Below are 18,661 nucleotides of genomic sequence, written 5' to 3'. Positions count from 1 at the left end.
ACTCCAGCCTGGGCAACATGGCAAGACCTGTCTCTAACAAAACAAAAACTGTTTTTAAAGTAACTACAGAAGAGGTATATTAGGTCTCACTGTTAGAAACAAAGAGTGAGGCCTGAGAAAGATTCTTCCAGAGGTGAAACCCATAGAGGGATAAAAGCTGCAGGCCCAGGAGACCCTGTGGCTGTAACACACTAACAAGCCCAAGATGGTCTCCATGAAGACGAAGACCCAGTAAACCTTCTCACTGTGTGACTCACAGGCTCCCAAGGATGCAGAAGAGAAAGTGGGGGCAACAGGGGACTGAGACTGAGCTCAGAAGATAAAGAATATTGGAAAAACTACTGCCAGCAAAGCAGTCCCAGGTAAAAAGGCCATGTTAAAAACACAAGACATCATCTCAAATTTTCTTAAAAGGATTCTAAAAGGGCAGATTTATTGGGAGGCTGAGGCAGGCAGATCACTTGAGGTCAGGAGTTCCAGACCTGCCTGGCCAACATGGTAAAACCCTGTCTCCACTAACAATACAAAAATTAGCCAGGTGCGGTGGTGTGCCCCTGTAGGCCCAGCTACTGGGGAGGCTGAGGAAGGAGAATCACTTGAGACCAGGAGGCAGAGGCTGCAGTGAGCTGAGATAGTGCCACTGTACTCCACCCTAGGCACCAGAGCGAGTCTCAAAATAATAATAATAATGAAAGAGCTGATTTAAAACTCTGATTTCCTGGAACCAACACAACACCTCTTGGTTCCTGAATTCAAGAAGACCTGAATTGTTGCTCCCAAGGGTAAGACCACCTGGATCACCTGGCTCTAATCTGGGTTTTGCTACCATCCACGCCCTTCTACCTCATCACTTGGGGGGCAGGGGGTTCACCTTAAGTTGTCACCTGGGTTCCTCTAGCTCTGGCAGTTCCAAGCAGAAAAGTCTTTCAAAGGTATTTAATGCATGTGAGTCAGAAAGTTTAGATGAGGTGCCTCAGACTTGGCTTTCAGGGATTAGTATTTAATGTGCCCTGCCTGGAAGAGGCTGGAATGACACATGAGACAGCAGTGGTGACTAGCATGGAATCTGGAATGAGACAGACCCAATAATGCAAAACCTGGTTCTGCCACTTTCTGGCTGTGTGACGTTGCGTAAGTCGCTTCACCTCTCTGAGCCTCAGTTCCTTCCTCTGTAAGAAGGGACTATTAACATACCTACCTTGTATAGAAAAGGATAGGATCACATTCACAAGGTGTGTGGCCTAGGGTCAGGTGCATGGTGGCAGAAGTGAACAGTAGAACTGGCACAGTCAGTGCTGTTCTCTGGGCCTCTCCTGCTTACCTCCAAGGACGCCATGCACACGACTTTGTTAGCGTGATAGAAGAAAGCAGGCAAGACGTCGAAGATGGTTGTTTCTGAAATTATTAACTTCTATAGGAAATGAAAAGGGGAAACAAGGAAAAGTAAATGTAAACAAGTTTCAGGTTTTTCTTTGTTTTTGTTTATTTGAGATAAACTGGAGTGCAGTGGTGTGATCATAGCTCGCTGCAGCCTCAAACTCCCAGCCTGAAGCGATCCTCCCACCTCAGCCTCTTGAGTAGATGGGACTACAGTGTGCGCCAACATGCCTGGCTCTTTTTTTGTTTGTTTGTTTGTTTGTATTTTTTGTAGAGACAGGGTCTCACTATGTTGCCGAGGCTGGCCTCAAATTCCTGGGCTCAAGCGATCCTCCAGTCTTGACTTTCCAAGGGCTGGGATTACAGGCATGAGCCATCTGCGCCCAGTCAGTGAGTAAGTTTTTTAATCACCAGTCTGATGAGTGGGGGCGGTGGAAACAGGGAGAAGTCATGCTTCCACCACTAAAAGCAATCAGTGCCCTGCAGTGCACTGGACTCCTCCCCTATTTAATCACGGGAGATTAAATCACGTGAGAGCTGGAGAACTCTGGGATGATGGCACCTGGGACAGGTCTCCCAACAGGCACTGAGGGGGTACCTGAGAGCATGTAAATGAGCCACAGTCCAGGAACAGGGAAGATGAGGCCATCACTCAGCCATGGGAGGGCTCACAGCTTCCACATATGCTCCATTACAGCTGAGGTTTGTCAACTGCACCAGGTGAGCCCCCGCTGCTGTCACACTGTCCTTCCTGCAGGACTGGGCTCCATGCCCACCTCTCCTAGAGTCTCCCCAGGTGCCCCCTCGGGCAGCCCTGGCCACATTGGGCTAAACTGCCTGCATCTGTGACTGTGCCCTGCCCCCCACTGAGCACCTGAAGGGGCAAGAGGAGCCGTTTCCCCAGAGGCCCCCACCTGGGCCACAGTGTGTGCTCTGTAGAAGGTGAAAGGAAGGAGACGGGGCTCACCTTGAGGTTCTCGGGGCAGAACTGATGGCCGTACATGTCAATGGCAGACAGGAAAATGGACTCCACCTGGTTGTGCCGCAGCTCATAGGAGGGGAGGTGGGAGGCAATCAGGATCTGCAGGGGGAGGGACGGGGCGGGGTGCTGGTGTGAGCCGACCTCCCAGGGCAGAAGGCAGAGGCTCGGACACGGGCCGGCAGCATGGTGGGACTGTGCATGGTGAGGGCTGAGCATGGTAGGGGCCGCGCAGGGGGGTGGGGGGAAGCGCATATCATGGGGACCGCACCCCAAAACCCTACCTGCCGGGCTCTGAGGGCCACTTTGCAGTGCTCGCTTTTGCTCAGCTGAGTGAGCTCATTAAGGATGGAGGTCAGCTCGTCCGACAGGGAAGGGTCTGGGCCACACAGCTCATCCTTAAGGGACAAAAAAAAGAAGCCAAATGGCTTTTCTCCGGCCCAGGGAAACATGCAGCACTCATCTCGGCTGGGGAAGCGCCCGCCCCAAAAGCCAGGCAGCTGCTCCGTTCTCCAGACAGGCCCGGCACAGCCTGATATGCAAACCCTCACCACTTTCTCCTGTCATTCACTCATTCATTCATTCACTCACTCACTCACTCGGCCACCCATTCATCCACCCCAAAACATGCCCTAAATGCCTGGTAAGAACAAACAAATACAACCAAAGCCCTGCCTACATTACTATTAATAGCCAGTCATAAGGCCAGGTGTGATGACTCACACCTGTAATCCCAGCACTTTGGTGGCTGAGGCAGGAGGATCACTTGAGCTCAGGAGTTTGAGACCAGTTTGGGCAACAGGGCAAAACCTCATCTCTATAAAAAAATATATAAAAATTAGCCAGGCATGGTGGCACGTGCCTGTAGTCCCAGCTACTCGGCATCCCTGGGGAGGTGGAGGTTGCAGTGAGCTGAGATTGCACCACTGCACTCCAGCCAGACTCTGTGTCCAAAAAAAAAAGTCAGTGATTATCAGGTGTATACTGTGTGCCAGGTGGCTAGTAAACAGCTAGACCCTTTGTATACAACTCCCCAAATTCTCCCACCCCCATGAGGAGTTACTTATTTTGATTCCCATTTTACCGATAGGAACACTGAGGCTCAAAGAGGCAATATGCCTCACCCCAAAGCCACCAAACATGTGCAAGACAGAGCGAGATTCGAACACAGGACTATTCTGCCCCCAAAGCCTCCCGCTCTTTCCCCTACACATTGCTGCCTGACTTAATGGGTTCACAGTTTCAGAGGAGAGGGACGTGGGGTTGAATCTTACAGGAGGGAGGAACAGTGTGTCTGTGTTGCATCCCTCCGCTCTGCTTCTGAAAGAAGAGCCTTTCTGCTGGAGACCAGGGCTGGGTGCAGCCGGTGTTCGCATCTACTCTTGTGCCCTAAGTGCATGCGGGGCATGGGAACGGCTCAGCGCAGGTGCTCCCTAACCACCCACTGAAGACAGAGCAATGAATGCTAAATACCAGAGCTCCTGAGCAATATGCCCCCATTCCCTACCCCAGGCATCCACTAAGCCTGGTCTTCCAGAGGTCACCAGACGGTACAGCTATGGGGCATTTTTTTCTACATGTGTTTCTGCCATTTTCCTATTCTAATGAACCGATACTGATTTTATCATCAGAAACAATTTTCACATACTGATATTTCATACACAAACACACAGGAATGTCAATGCTGAAGAAATGTGGTAGGAAAGTGTTCTAAATCTCCTCTCCCTTCTCTGATTTGCTTTCTATTACCAAACAGTGGTGGCGTAACTCTCCACCAATCCCCTAGGCTTGTGGCTCCCAGGGCAGGACAGCACAGGTGCTGGCCAGCAGCTAGACTGGTGGTTTTCCAAGAGGTGGAAAACTCAAGAGTTGTTTGTGTGAACATTTTTTAAATTCCCACACACACATCTAAGTGTGAACGTTAAAAAATCTGACCATTGCCTTCTACATACAAATAATAATAATAATAACAATAATAAAAATATTTTTCTAGGCAGGGCACGGTGGCTCATGTCTATAATCCCTGCACTTTAGGAGGCCAAGGTGGGCAAATTACCTGAGGCCAGGAGTTCAAGACCAGCCTGACCAACATGGCGAAACCCTGTTTCCTACCAATACTACAAAAAAATTAGTCAGTTGTGGTGGTGCAGGCCTGTAGTCCCAGCTACTCCGGAGGCTGAGGCAGGAGAATCACTTGAACCCAGGAAGCAGAGGTTGCAGTGAGCCGAGATTGCGCCACCGCACTCCAACCTGGGTGACAGAGCAAGACTCTGTCTCGAAAAAAAATAAACAAAACAAAAAACAAACAAAAAACATTTTTTTCTTGTTAACTTAGCGAAGCAGTCTCATCTTGTATATTTTAGTCCACAGAATCATGTTTTGTTGCTTTGTGTCACTAACGAAGTCCCATGATCAGTGAATTGGTATCAGAAACTAGGTCCCTTTAAAAGCCTCAAAAAAATTCATTTCAAAGTAATCATTCAATTCACAAGTTTTTGTTCAAAACCTCTCAGGTACCAAATGCCATCAGGTGCAGAGAACTCACTATTTTCTAACAAATGGGACCAAGAAAGTCAGAAGAATAATGAATCTCACATTTACCTCCAGACTGTAATTGTTTCAACATTTGTAGCCTCTATCATCAAGGAGGTCCAGGCAAATGTCCCAATTCCCAAGAGCTGGGGGCTGCTCCACCCATCTTCCCTTGGCTGTCCTCTGGTGTACGTGACCTTTCAGGACTTCATGCCCAGAAGAGAGTCAATATGTGCACAGAGGAACGACCAGCATAATAAGCCACAGACCTAAGCCCCAGCCTGTGAATGGCAAGCTGGCTGTAATAGATTACAGGCATATTGTGCTTGACAAACACTCGAACTCTAGGAAACTCCATCCAAAGAATGTATTTTGAAATGTTAGCAATAGAACTCCCCCCAAAGAGTGCATATCTCCTTGGGTATAAGTTCCCAGTCCTGGCTGCGCATTGCAATCACTTGGGGAGTCCTCTTTCCCAATCAATTTTTACAAACTTCAAAACTACAGAAGAATTGAAGACGAGTATGTTGAAAACCCCATAGTAATCACCTAGATTCACTAACTATTAAACTTTTACCACATTATCATATTTGATTTTTCTCTAATAAGAACGTGCATGTGCATATACACACTCTCTTTTTCTGAAAGTCAGTTGCAGACACCACAATCCTTTATACTATTTTAGCACATATCTCCCTCCCACCTATCTACAGAACCATTAAAACACCATAGAAACTGAACATTCAACCAATAATATTATCTAATATACAGTGCACATTTAAGTTTCCCACAGGGAAACTTTCAAAAAGCACTAATGCCTGGGCCCCACCCCTAGAAACTCTGATTAAATTGACCAAGGGTGGGGCATGGGCAATTGTATTTTTTTAAAAGTCTCCCCACCCCCTAGGGGGTTCTAATGTACAACCAGGATTGAAAGCTGCTGCGTGAGATTTTTAAATGGTTCTTTACCCAAAACCCCAATATTTATTAATGCAGTTTGGATGGGGGATAGGGTACTAACTGTCCTCTAAGATCATGGCCAAACTCTGCCCACTGACTATTTTTGTAAATAAAGTTTTATTGGAACACAGCCACCCTCATTCGTGTATCTATTGTCTGTAGTTGTGTTCAGGCTACAGTGGCAGAGCTCACAGAGCTGAGTAGTGGCTACAGGGGATGGACGTCCTCAAGCCTAAAATCTTTACTATCCGGGGCCCTTCACAAAAAAAAAAAAAAATTTGCCAGGCCCATTGTAGTGGCTCATGCCTGTAATCCCAGCACTTTGGGAGGCCAAGGCTTGTGGATCCCCTGAGGTCAGGAATTCGAGACCAACCTGGGTAACATGGCAAAACCATGTCTCTACTAAAAATACAAAATCAGCTGGGCATGGTGGCGCATGCCTGTAATCCCAGCTACTCCAGAGGCTGAGACAAGAGAATCACTTGAACCCTGGAGGCGGAGGGTGCAGTGAACAAAGATCGCACCACTGCCCTCCAGCCTGGGCGACAGAGTGAGATTCTGTCTCAAAAAACAAACAAACAAACAAAGACAGATAGAAGACAGATAGATAGAACCCGGGAGGCAGAGGTTGCAGTGAGCCAAGATTGTGCCATTGCACTCCAGCCTGGGCAACAGAGCAAGACTCCGTCTCAAAAAAAAAAAAAAAAAAAAAAATTGCCAAACCCCTTTCTACCGTAAGCCAAGTCCAAGTCTCTCTTACTTTGCTGATCCTACATTTTCCAAGTCAGTTGCCAGGGACATATCAAAGAATAATATTTTTAGTCATAAAAGACTGCTATTATTGGCCAGGCGCAGTGGCTCATGCCTGTTATCCCAGCACTTTGGGAGGCCAAAGCAGGAAGGTTGCTTGAGCCCAGGAGTTCAAGATCAGCCTGGGCAACATGGTGAGACCTCATCTCTACAAAACAAACAAACAAATAAACAAACAAACTAACTGGGTGTGGTAGTGTGAGTCTGCAATCCCAGCTACCTGGGAGGCGGAGGTGGGAGGATGGCTTAAGGCCAAGGGATAGAGGCTCCAGTGAGCCATGATGGTGCCACTGCACTCCAGCCTGGGCAACAGAGCGAGACCCTGTTTCAAAAGAAAAAATAGACAAAAAACAAAAGACTGCTATTATCAAGTGAAGAGAGAAACAAGAATAGAGACTCCATACCTCTTCTTCTTCACACACAGAACTCAAAATCCAATATCCCACGGCTAATAGTTCAGGACTCTGGAGTCAGACTATTGGTTCAAATCCTGACCCTACATTTAGGAGCTGGATGCCCTTGGGCAAGTGGCTTAATTTCTCTGTGCTCTGCCAAAGAGCTGTGACAGCAGTACCCACTTTCTAGGACTGCTGTGAGAATTAAATGAGCAACTGTGTATTTGGAAAGCACTTCAAGAGTACCTGGCACAAACTAGGTGCTTTGCATTAGTCATGATCTCCCCAGGGGCCAACAAATCCCACCCGTTGCCTGTTTTTGTATACAAAGTTGTGTTTTTTGTTGTTGTTATTGTTTTGAGACAGGATCTCATTCTGCCACCCAGGCTGGAGTGCAGTGCTGTGATCACAGCTTACTGCAGGCTTAACATCCCAGGCTCAAGTGATCCTCCTGCCTCAGGCCCTTGAGTAGCTGGGATGACAGGTGCACACCACCACACCTGGCTAATTTTTGTACTTTTTGTAGAGATGGGGTCTCCCTGTGTTGCCCAGGCTGGTCTCAAACTCCTGGCCTCAAGTGACCCTCCTGTCTCAGCCTCCCAAAGTGCTGGGATTACAGAAGTGAGCCACAGTGCCCAACTTTAGTTTTTTTCTAAGAAATGGAGTCTTAGAATGTTGCCTAGGCTGGACTTGAACTCCTAGGTTCAAGTGATCCTCCCGCCTCAGGCTCCCAAAGAAGTTTTATGGGAACACAGTCATGCCCATTCGCTTACATTGTACAAAGGCAGGGTTGAGTGGTCAAGACAGAGACCACGCCAACCTGCAAAGTCTAAAATATTTACTTTCTGGCTTACTTTTTCTTTTCTTTCCTTTTCTTTTCTTTATTTTTTGAGACAGAATCTCGCCCTGTCGCCCATGCTGGAGTGCATTGCCGCGATCTTGGCTCACTGCAACCTCCGCCTCCCAGGTTCAAGCGATTCTTCTGCCTCAGCCTCCCAAGTAGCTGGGACTACAGGTATGCGCCACCATGCCGAGCTAATTTTTGTATTTTTAGTAGAGACGAGGTTTCACTACATTGGCCAGGCTGGTCTCGAACTCCTGATCTCAAGTGATCTGCCCGCCTCAGCCTCCCAAAGTGCTGGGATTACAGGCATGAGCCACCACAACTGGCCACTTTCTGCTCCTTGTTAGAAAACGTTTGCGGACTCCTGACCCACCCCCGGTTGGGTAATAGGCCCTCTTCCTGCTTACGATCAGCATGATCACCAGCTGGTTCTTCTTGGCCACCTGTGCGTGGGAGAAGATGCAGTCCAGCACCTGGGACATGTCTGGCTTGAACTGCTCCCTGAGGTTTATCACACACTTGTCGTAGTGGGCTAGGGGGAGACAAAACACCACGCAGAGGTAAAGTTCAGGCTCCTCAGCCCCCCACCATCCCACTGGTGTTGGCATCAGCATCTCTTGCCTTGCTGAAAATGGTGCTCGACATGCAAATATCTTCTCAGGAGATCCAACACCACTGTTTTCATATAGCCGCGGATCCCGCTGCGGTATCTGGGGAGAAGGGAAGGCTGCTCTTAATGCTCACACCCCTTCCTTGAGTACCTGAATATTTAATATTTTCTTTTTATGATTTTTAAAAAGAGAAAGGATTGGCCGGGCACGGTGGCTGACACCTGTGATCCCAGCACTTTGGGAGGCCGAGGCAGGCAGATCACGAGGTCAGGAGATCGAGACCATCCTGGCCAACATGGTTAAACCCTGTCTCTACTAAAAATACAAAAACTAGCAGGGTGTGGAGGCATGCACCTGTAATTCCAGCTACTCGGGAGGCTGAGGCAGGAGAATCACTTGAATCTGGAAGGAGGAGGTTGCAGTGAGCTGAGATGGCACCACTGCACTCCAACCTGGGTGACAGAGCAAGACTCCGTCTCAAAAAAAAAAAAAAGAGACAGAGAAAGGATTTTAGAAAGGACAAGGGAGATGGAAGGATCACTGGAGTCCAGGAGTTCAAGCCTGGGCAATATTGCCAAGACTCAATTTCTACAAAACAAAACAAAAAATTAAGGCCAGGCATGGTGGCTCATGCTCATAAATCCCAGCACTTTGGGAGGCCAAGGCAGGAGGATCATTTGAGCCCAGAAGTTCAAGAGCAGCCTAGGCAACAAGGTGAGACCTTGTCTTTACAAAAAAATCAAAAAAATTAGCCAGGAGTGGTAGCGCATGACTGTGGTCCCAGCTATATAGGAGGGTGAGGCAAGAGGATCACTTGAGGCCAGGAGGTCAAGGCTGTTGTGAGCTATGATCGCACCACTGCACTCCAGCCTGGGCGACAGCTTGTCTCAAAATAAATAAAAAAAAATTAATTGACTAGTTAATTTTAAAATAATTTTTTTTAAAGTATCTAGAGGCAGCCTCTAATCCTGAGGCCTTCAAAGGATATGGAGTTGGTTCATCTGCAGGCCAGAAAGAACATGCCCTGCCCAAGGTCCCACATCAAACTGGAGGCAAAACTGGAGTAGATCCCAAGCCTGATACTTGGGAGGGCGCCTTTCTGGCCACAGAGATAAAAACAAACAAACAAACAAAAACAAACCAACCAACCAACAAACAAACAAACACATTAATAGATTTCGGATACTGAACAGGGGTAGCCAAGTTTAGCAAGCTTTAACCATTAAAACAAAATTTTTCAATCACTTACCCAATGCATAGGGGCCGTTTTAAAAAGACAAACTGGAAAAACATTTACCAAAAGATCTCCATGTAAATTTTGCTTCTCTCTTTTTTTTTTTTCTTGTTTTGAGACAGGTTCTTGCTCTGTCACCTAGGCTGGAGTGTAGTGGTGCAATCACAGCTCACTGTCATCTCTGCCTCCCGGGCTCAAGCAATCCTCCCACCTCAGCCTCTGGAGTAACTGGGACCACAGGTGCCCACCACCATGCCCGGCTAATTTTTGTATATTTTGTAGACAGAGTTTCACCATATTGACCAGGCTGGTCTCGAACTTCTGAGCTCAAGCAATCCACCTGCCTTGGCCTCCCAAAGTGCTGGGATTATAGGTGTGAGCCATCACACCTAGCCACTTCTCTTTTAAAACAAAGTTTTAACCTGGATGTTCCTCCAAAAATCTGAACGCAGGGGTCAAGTTTCTCAGGAGATGTGACACTGAGTTGTGGGGAAGTAGAAACTAGCTTAACTGCAGCATTACCAAATGACAACAAAACAGATCAAGATGCTAAAAGACTGATCCAAATGTGATTTTAAAACACATACAACACAGGACGGAGTTTTAATACTTACGTTCAGCACAGAAAATTTGCTAGAAAATTCAGGTAATTTATTAATGATTCATTTTTCCTAGATGTTTCTCTGAAGCTTAAAGGATGGGCTTAACGTTAGCAGTCGATGTGTTTTAAGAGGACTCCCTTCCTAGCCCTTGGTTGTGAAACTTGCAGTTTGTGGAGAACCCACACTAAAATCTCTCCCTAACAGCTGGGGAGCTCCTTGAAAAGAAGGCTGGTTTTCTACAATCTTACATTCTTTGTACCTGGGAGTTTCTGGCACATGGGAAACATGCCTGGAATTTATTGGTTTAAATCCAATAATGCTTTGATTCCTTTTTTTCTTTTTCGTAAAAGACAAGGTCTTTCTCTGTCCCCCAGGCTGGAGCGCAATGGCATGATCACAGCTCACTATAACCTCAAACTCCTGGGATCAAGCAGTCCTCTCACCTCAGCCTCCTGAGTAGCTAGGCCTATAGGTACACACTACCATGCCTGACTCTTTCTTTTCCTCTTTTTTTTGTAGAGACAGGGTCTCTCTACTGGTCTCCAACTCCTGGCCTCAAGTGGTCCTCTTGCCTTGGCCTCCCAAAATGCTGGGATTACAGGCATGAGCCGCAGCACCTGGCCCTGATTGTCTTCATAAGGAAAGCTTTCTTGCTAGGTGGATTTTTCGTGAAAAGTGGCAGAAAATCCTTTTGTCGGCCAGGTGTGGTGGCCCACGCCGTAATCCCAGCACTTTGGGAGGCCGAGGCAGACGGATCACGAGGTCAGGAGATTGAGACCATTCTGGCTAACACGGTGAAACACGGTCTCTGCTAAAAATACAAAAAAGAAATTAGCCGGGCATGGTGTCAGGCACCTGTAGTTCCAGCTACTCAGGAGGCTGAGGCAGCAGAAGAATGGCATGAACCCGGGAGGCGGAGCTTGCAGTGAGCCAAGATCGTGCCACTACACTCCAGCCTGGGTGACAGACTGAGACATCGTCTCAAAGAAAAAAAAAAAAATCCCTTTGTCATCAGAATAGTCCTGCAGCAGAAAACCCCTGTACAATAAAAAACTACTTGAGATAAAATACAAATTATTCATCTACTTTCCTTTGCAATTGTCCCAAAAGCCACAATGATAACAATCTGTGCAGTCTTTTATCATACATAAAGCTGTTTCACCACATTGTCTCAATCTAATGTAACTATCAAGTATTTACTATTTGTCAGCACTTCACAAAACTTAATACATTTGTAGGCCAGACATGGTGGCTCACACCTGTAATCCCAGCACTTTGGGAGGTCGAGGCGAGTGGATCACTTGAGGTCAGGAGTTCGAGACCAGCATGGCCAACATGGTGAAACCCCGTCTCTACAAAAAGTACAAAAATTAGCCGGGCATGGTGGCACATGCCCGTAATCCCAGCTACTTGGGAGGCTGAAGCAGGAGAACTGCTTGAACCTAGGAGGCAGAGGTTGCAGCGAACTGAGATCATACCACTGCACTCCTCTGTGGGAAGGAGTCTCTGTCTCAAAAAAAAAAAAAAAAAAAAATCATTCCTTTATAATCCGAACAACTTGTCTTGAAAAGTGTTTTTATTTCCATTTTGCCAGCTGGCAAACAGATTCACAGAAGTAAAGTGCCTTACCCAGGGTTCTGCTGTTAGTAAAGACACCACAGGACCATAATGCACTTTCTCTCAGTTCAAGCCTGCCCTGCAGACAGCCCCAAAGCACCACCCTGGTGCAATGCATGTGACGATCAGGTGACAACCACATCCCATGGGGAGACGTAGGATTTACCTCTGGACCAACTGCACGATGCTCTGGGTGTTGATGAAGAAGACCTCTCGGTCAGCCTTTCGCTGCAGGGTGGCTGCGTGGCAGTCCAGGATGGTGGCTATCTGGATGGGAAAACAAGACAGATCTGACTGCTGATGATTCAGATGCCACACAGCAGTCCCCTAAAGCAGGGGTCCCCAAACCAGTACCCAAACCAGCACTGGTCTGTGGCCTGTTAGGAACTGGCTGAACAGCGGGAGGTAAGCAGTGGAAGAAGGAGCGAAGCTTCGTCTGTATTTATAGCCCCTCCCCATTGCTCATATTACCATCTGAGCTCCACCTCCTGTCAGATCAGCGGGAACATTAGATTCTCACAGGAGCACAAACCCTGCTGTGAACCATGTATGCGAGGGATCTAGGTTGCACGCTCCTTATGAGAATCTAAGGCCTGATGATCTGTTGCTGTCTCCCATTACCCCTAGATGGGACCGTCTAGGTGCAGGAAAACAAGCCTGGGGCTCTCACAGATTCTACATTATGGTGAGTTGTATAATTATTTCATTATATATTACAATGTAATCATAATAGAAATAAAGCGCACCATAAATGTAACGCACTTGAATCATCCCGAAACCATCCCCCTCCCCGGTCTGTGGAAAAACTGTCTTCCACAAAACTGGTCCCTGGTGCTAAAAAGGTTGGGAACTGCTGACCTACAGGACCCACCACAGCCTCCCAGGGAGGTCCCATCCAAGGCTCATTTGAAGATTGAAAATTCCAGGCCCAACGCCTTCCAGCTACCCTGCAACACCCGTTCATCCCTTCAACGGTGAGGAATTCAAGCGCTCCAAACGCCAGCAATCACATGGAGGAGTGCACACACTCGCCTTCTGGAATGTTGATGTTCATTCAAACAACTGTTGCTTTGAGTAAATGATGGGATTCTGCAGATGAGGCTTGAAAGGAAACCCTCGGCCTGATATGTTAGGCTATAAGTGGGTCTCAAGGAGTTCAACTTGATCAGAGGCCAGATATGGAGCCAGACTGGGAGCCGGCCCAGTGTGACCATCCTGGTGGGATGGGGCTGGGTGGGGGAGCATGTACCTGCTGGCTGGGGAACTGGCACAGCACTGAGGTGATGTTGCTGGCATACTGGGCCATCACCCTGCGGACTGACTTCTCCACGGGGGCCGGGATGCGGCCTGCCACGCTGGTCATGATCTCCTGCAGCTCCAGCAGCGGCAGTGACGGGTGTCGGAGGGTCATCATGAGTTTCTGCACCCACTCCTTCAGCTGAAGCGGGGACCACAGCATCAGCCCCCAGCCCTGCATGGGCATGGGCACCACCCCCCACAACAGGGCACCCAACACAGCTCAACCCATCCTGACCCCATGCACTCAAGTGGCTGAAGATCCAGACGCAGCAGCCTCTGGGGCAGTCCAGAGTGGAACAGCCCCTGACTACATGGAATACTCAGTTTCCCCACATAGGAAGACCCTGACTCCCCCTCTCTGTGCAGCAGAAAGCCAGCATGGTGGGGGTCAAACATAAGGCCACGTGATGAGTCGATGTTTACCGTATACTAGCTTAGTACCAGACAGTGTTCCAGGACCTTTCTTTACATGTTCTCATTTGATCCCTAAAAACAACCCTACAAAGGAGGTCTAATGATTTTGTCCATTTTGCAGTTGAGGCAACTGAAACACAGAGAGATTAGTTAAGTTAACCAAAGTCACTTAGCTAGTAAGAAGCAAAACTAGGAGGCAAACCCAAGCTGTTCAGCTCCTGAGACTGAACTGCTGCCCTATGCTCTTTCCGGGGTGTCTCAGTAGCCAATGCTGATGGTCTTTGGATGACGATGACAATGGGGCCAACGCCCCAGTGTGGTTGTGAGGTTTCAAAGTGAACTGATACATAAACTGCGAAGCACCCCAACTAATAAAAGTTGCAATTATTGTGGAGTGCAGTGGCTCATGTCTGCAATCCCAACACTTTGGAAGGCCAAGGCAGGAGGATCACTTGAGCCCAGGAGTTCGAGACCAGCCTGGGCAACGTGGTGAGACCCCATCTCTACAAAAAATTAGCTGGGCATGGTGGCAGGTGCCTGTAACCCCAGCTACTTGGGAGGTTGAAGTGGGACGATTGCTTGAGCCCAGGGGGTCGGGGTTGTAGTGAGCACTGTTTCACTCCAGCTTGGGAGACACAGCAAGACCCTATCTCAAAAAAAAAAAAAAAAAAAAAAGTTGCAATGATGGCAATAATCATCAGGCAGCATAACATGGGGTGAAGAGCACAGAGTCAGAATCCTGATGGCCACGGTTCAGATCTCATCTTCGCCTCCTCGTGTATGAAGCACGGCAAGTCTCTTAGTCCCTGTGTGCTTCAGTTGCCTCAACTGTAAAAGGAAATAAGAGTTTCTACCTTATCGGTTGCTGGGAGGATGAAATAATTGAACTTTTAAGTAGTTAGAAGGTGACACAGTGAGCATGGTGGCTCATGCCTGTAATTCCAGCACTTTGGGAGGCCGAGGTGGGTGAATTACCTGAGGTCAGGAGTTCGAGACCAGCCTGGTCACCGTAAAAACCCATCTCTACCAAAAAAAAAAAAAAAAAAAATACAAAAATTAGCTGGGTATAGGTGGCATGTGCCTGTAATCCCAGCTACTCAGGAGGCTGAGGCAAGAGAATCACTTTAACCTGGGAGACAGAGGTTGCAGTGAGACGAGATTGTGCTACCACACTCCAGTGTGGGTGACACAGCAAGGCTCCATCTCAAAATAAAAAAAAAAAAAAGGGTGACACATGGTACATACTTGCTAAGCATTGGCAATTATTATCATCATCGCCACGATTTTCATCATTGCTAGTCACTGTTAGGAGCATCACGGGTCTTTCAAGGAGGTCTGCAAATCAGAGAACTTCTTGTTTCTCTACTGAGTGAACAGATGAGACCCAGCAAGGGTGAACGGCGAACAGAGGTGTGTTTCAAACAAAGTGCCTTGTCTGTCATCTCCTTAAGGGGGGTGACCCCCACTGACTCCTTCCTTAACATCCTACTGGAGTATTCTCAGTCTTGAGCTGAACTGCTACAAGCCCAGTTTACGATCAAGGAGAAAACGGCAGGCCGATGTTTACAATCGAACTGAGGAATTCCCTGAGGACAGGTCCTACATAAACACAACAGAGGGGCTGAGTGCGGTGGCTCAGGCCTGCAATCCCAGCTCTTTGGGAGGCCCAGGCAGGTGGATCACTTGAGCCCGGGAGTCTGAGACCAGCTTGGGGATAATGGCAAAACTCCATCTCTACAAAAATACAAAAAATTAGCCGGGCGTGGTGGGGTGCACCTATAGTCCCAGCTACTCAGGAGGCTGAGGTGGGAGGATCTCTTGAGCCCAGGAGGTTAAGGCTGCAGTAAGCCTGGGCGACACAGTGAGACCTTGTCTCAAAAAATAAAATAAATAAAATAAAAACAACAGAGGACCGACCATTTTCTCATTTCTTACTAATGACCTCTGCTGTCATGGGGTAGACCTGACTCTCCACACGGATCTACACGCCTGCGCTCATAGGTGACTTTACCTTTATGCTAAAAATGGGCTCCGGCAGACAAAAGCCACTCATGACGTTGGTGAGGTTTTCCAGGACGCTGTGGAAGACCTGGTGCAGTTTCTCTCCAAGGATGGGCAGTGTCTGCTGGGCAGGGAGTTCTCCTGTGAATGGTTCAGCCTGATGAGACACCACAAGAATGACAGGTGAGGAAAACTCTGAGAATCCCAAATGGGACTGGGCAGAACGGGAGGTGGCGCAGATCCGCTGGCTTCCATATCAAGTGAGGATGAGGCCTGAGGAAAAAATCGAAGACAATGTACTGGAAAGTTAAAATGGCCAAACTCACACCCCATTGTGGGTTTTCCAAACCATTCCTTTTGAGTTCGAGACCAGCCTGGCCAACATGGCGAAACCCCATCTCTACTAAAAATACACAAAAAATTTAGCCAGTCAAGGCGGTGCGTGCCTATAATCTGAGCTACTCCAGAGGCTGAGGCAGGAGAATCAATTGAACCTGGGAGGCAGAGGTTGCAGTGAGCCAAAATTGTGCCATTGTACTCCAGCCTGGGAAATGGAGTGAAACTCTGTTTTCCTCCACAGTCTGATCATGGCTTCTCCATCTGGGCCCCCACAGCCCAGGGCCAAGGGCAGTGTTCTAACTACACTCACCAAGTAAAATTACTTGATCTCCCAGTCTATCTCACAAGCATTTATGTGAGGCTCAGGGAATGGGTGGCCAGGCCCTGCCTTATTAACCCAGCACAGGAAATGTGTGCTGAAAGGAATCACAGTGCAGGTACCTGGACCCGCCCACTGATCCAAAAAGGCCCAGTCTATTCCTAGCTTTGGGAACTCCCTAAAGAGACTGATGATGCCAGGTGCAGTGGCTCACCCTTGTAATCCCAGCACTTTGGGAGGCCAAGGTGGGCGGATTGCTTGAGGCCAGGAGTTCAAGATCAGCCTGGCCAACCTAGTGAAACTCCATCACTACTAAAAATACAAAAATTAGTCAGGCATGGTGGCACAAACCTGTAGTCCCAGCTACTTGCTACCTGGGAGTCTGAGGCAGGAGAATTGCTTGAACCCAGGAAGTGGAGGTTGCAGTGAGCCGAGATCATGCCACTGCACTCCAGCCTGGGTGACAGAGTGAGACTCTGTCTCAAAAAAAAAAAAAAAAAAGAGAGAGACTAATGAAAAGGATTGTAACAACAGTCATTTGCAGCAACATGGATGGAACTGGAGGATATTACGTTATGTGAAATAAGCTGGGCACAGAAAGACAAATTTAGCATGTTCTCACTCATATGTGGGAGTAGAAAATTAAAACAAATGAACTTATGGAAACAGAACGTAGAATGATGGCTGCCAGGGTCTGGGAAGGGTAATGGGGCTGGTGGGAGTGGGGATGGTTAATGGGTACAAAAATATAGTTCAATAGAATGAATAAGATCTAGTATTGAGGCTGGGCGTGGTGGCTCACACCTGTAATTCCAGCACTTCAGGAGGGTGAGGCGGGCGGATCACCTGAGGTCAGGAGTTCGAGATCAGCCTGGCCAACATGGTGAAACCTCGTCTCTACTAAAAATACAAAAATTAGCCGGGTGTGGTGGCAGGTGCCTGAAGTCCCAGCTACTCGGGAGGCTGAGGCATGAGAATCGCTTGAACCCTGGAGGTGGAGGTTGCAGTGAGCCGAGATCACGCCACTGCACTCCAACCTGGGTGACAGAGCGAAACTGCATCTCAAAAAAAAAAAAAAGATCTAGTATTGATAGCACAACAGGGTGACTCTATAGTCAATTAAAATTGAATGTATATTCTAAAATAACCAAAAGAGTAGAACTGGAATGTTCTCAGCGCAAAGAAATGATAAATGCTTGAGGTGATAGATACCCCAATCACCCTGATTTGATTATTAGACAGTATATGCCTATATCAAAAGGTCACATGTACCCCATAAATATATACACCTATTATGTACCCATAATTATAATTTTTTTAAAAAAGAAAACAAATACAATCAATAGAATACTCTGGAGAAAAGAGACAATGTGATATTTGTAAATGCTTTTTTTGCTGGACAGATGTACTAATTATTTTAGAGTCTTGCTTAGGAGGGTGTAAACATTCATTCATTCATCAAGACTTATTATTTCTGAGCACCCATTCTGCCCCGAGCACTGTGCTAAGCCCCAGGATCACAACAGGGAACATCAAAAGTAGTCCTTGACCTCAGGGACTCATAGGTAATGACAGGGCTTGACAAACACTAAAAAATGAACAGGAATCTAAATTGGAGGTCCCTCCAAGAGCCTGAGCTCAGGGTCACATGACAGACACTCTGGTGCACCCCCTAGTGGTCCTGAGGACAGGGTGATGGTCCCGGCACCTGCACTGCTATACGTTCATCCAACAACCAATATTTACAGAGCACCTCTGACGTACCAGCTCCTGTTTTTGGCACTGGGGACCCAGCAGTGAGCAAGAAAGCCAAAAAGCCCTGTTCTCATGGTGTTTGCAGTCTCCTGGAGGCCAAATAATAAACCAAGAAGACAATCAGTGAGGTCGTCTCTGTGAGGTGTGGTGTGTGTTTGCACATGGGTAGAGGTGAGCACAATTTTTTAAAGGGCGGTTGAAAGAGACATGACAACCATATGCAATGCGCTAACCTGGATGGGATCCTGAACATTAGGTAAAAACTAAGAAAATCGTACACTCATGTTCATGGCTGCCTTATTCACAGTAGCCAAAAGGTAGAAGCAATCCTAGTGTCTATCAGTGGATGAGTCAATAAACAAAATGTGATCTACCCCTACAAGGGAATATTATGCAGCCTTAAAAAAACAGGGACATTCTGCCACATGCTATAAGATGGATGAAACTTGGAAACATTATACTACATGTAGTCATAAAAGGTCAGATACAATATAGATTCCACCTATATGAGGCACCTAGAGGAGATGAATTGATAGAGAGAAAGCAGAATCGTGGTTGCCAGAGGCTAGAGGG

General features: G+C 47.5%; 1 protein-coding gene across 1 annotated transcript in view; it reads right to left on the bottom strand.

Annotated features, from left to right (window-relative positions):
- ACACB (acetyl-CoA carboxylase beta) overlaps positions 1 to 18,661 on the bottom strand; it is a 134,652-nt gene that overhangs the window by 45,271 nt on the left and 70,720 nt on the right. Inside the window, 10 exon segments of the mRNA XM_026454618.1 lie at positions 1,322 to 1,411; positions 2,345 to 2,458; positions 2,641 to 2,754; positions 8,305 to 8,432; positions 8,435 to 8,476; positions 8,479 to 8,533; positions 8,535 to 8,607; positions 12,128 to 12,228; positions 13,211 to 13,399; positions 15,686 to 15,832. Of these exon segments, the coding sequence (XP_026310403.1) occupies positions 1,322 to 1,411; positions 2,345 to 2,458; positions 2,641 to 2,754; positions 8,305 to 8,432; positions 8,435 to 8,476; positions 8,479 to 8,533; positions 8,535 to 8,607; positions 12,128 to 12,228; positions 13,211 to 13,399; positions 15,686 to 15,832 (1,053 nt within the window).

Source organism: Piliocolobus tephrosceles, chromosome 10, assembly GCF_002776525.5.
Source record: "Piliocolobus tephrosceles isolate RC106 chromosome 10, ASM277652v3, whole genome shotgun sequence".
Lineage (NCBI taxonomy): Eukaryota > Metazoa > Chordata > Mammalia > Primates > Cercopithecidae > Piliocolobus > Piliocolobus tephrosceles.
Note: the sequence above shows the minus strand (reverse complement) of the source record. Positions and strands in the feature narration are given on the sequence as shown.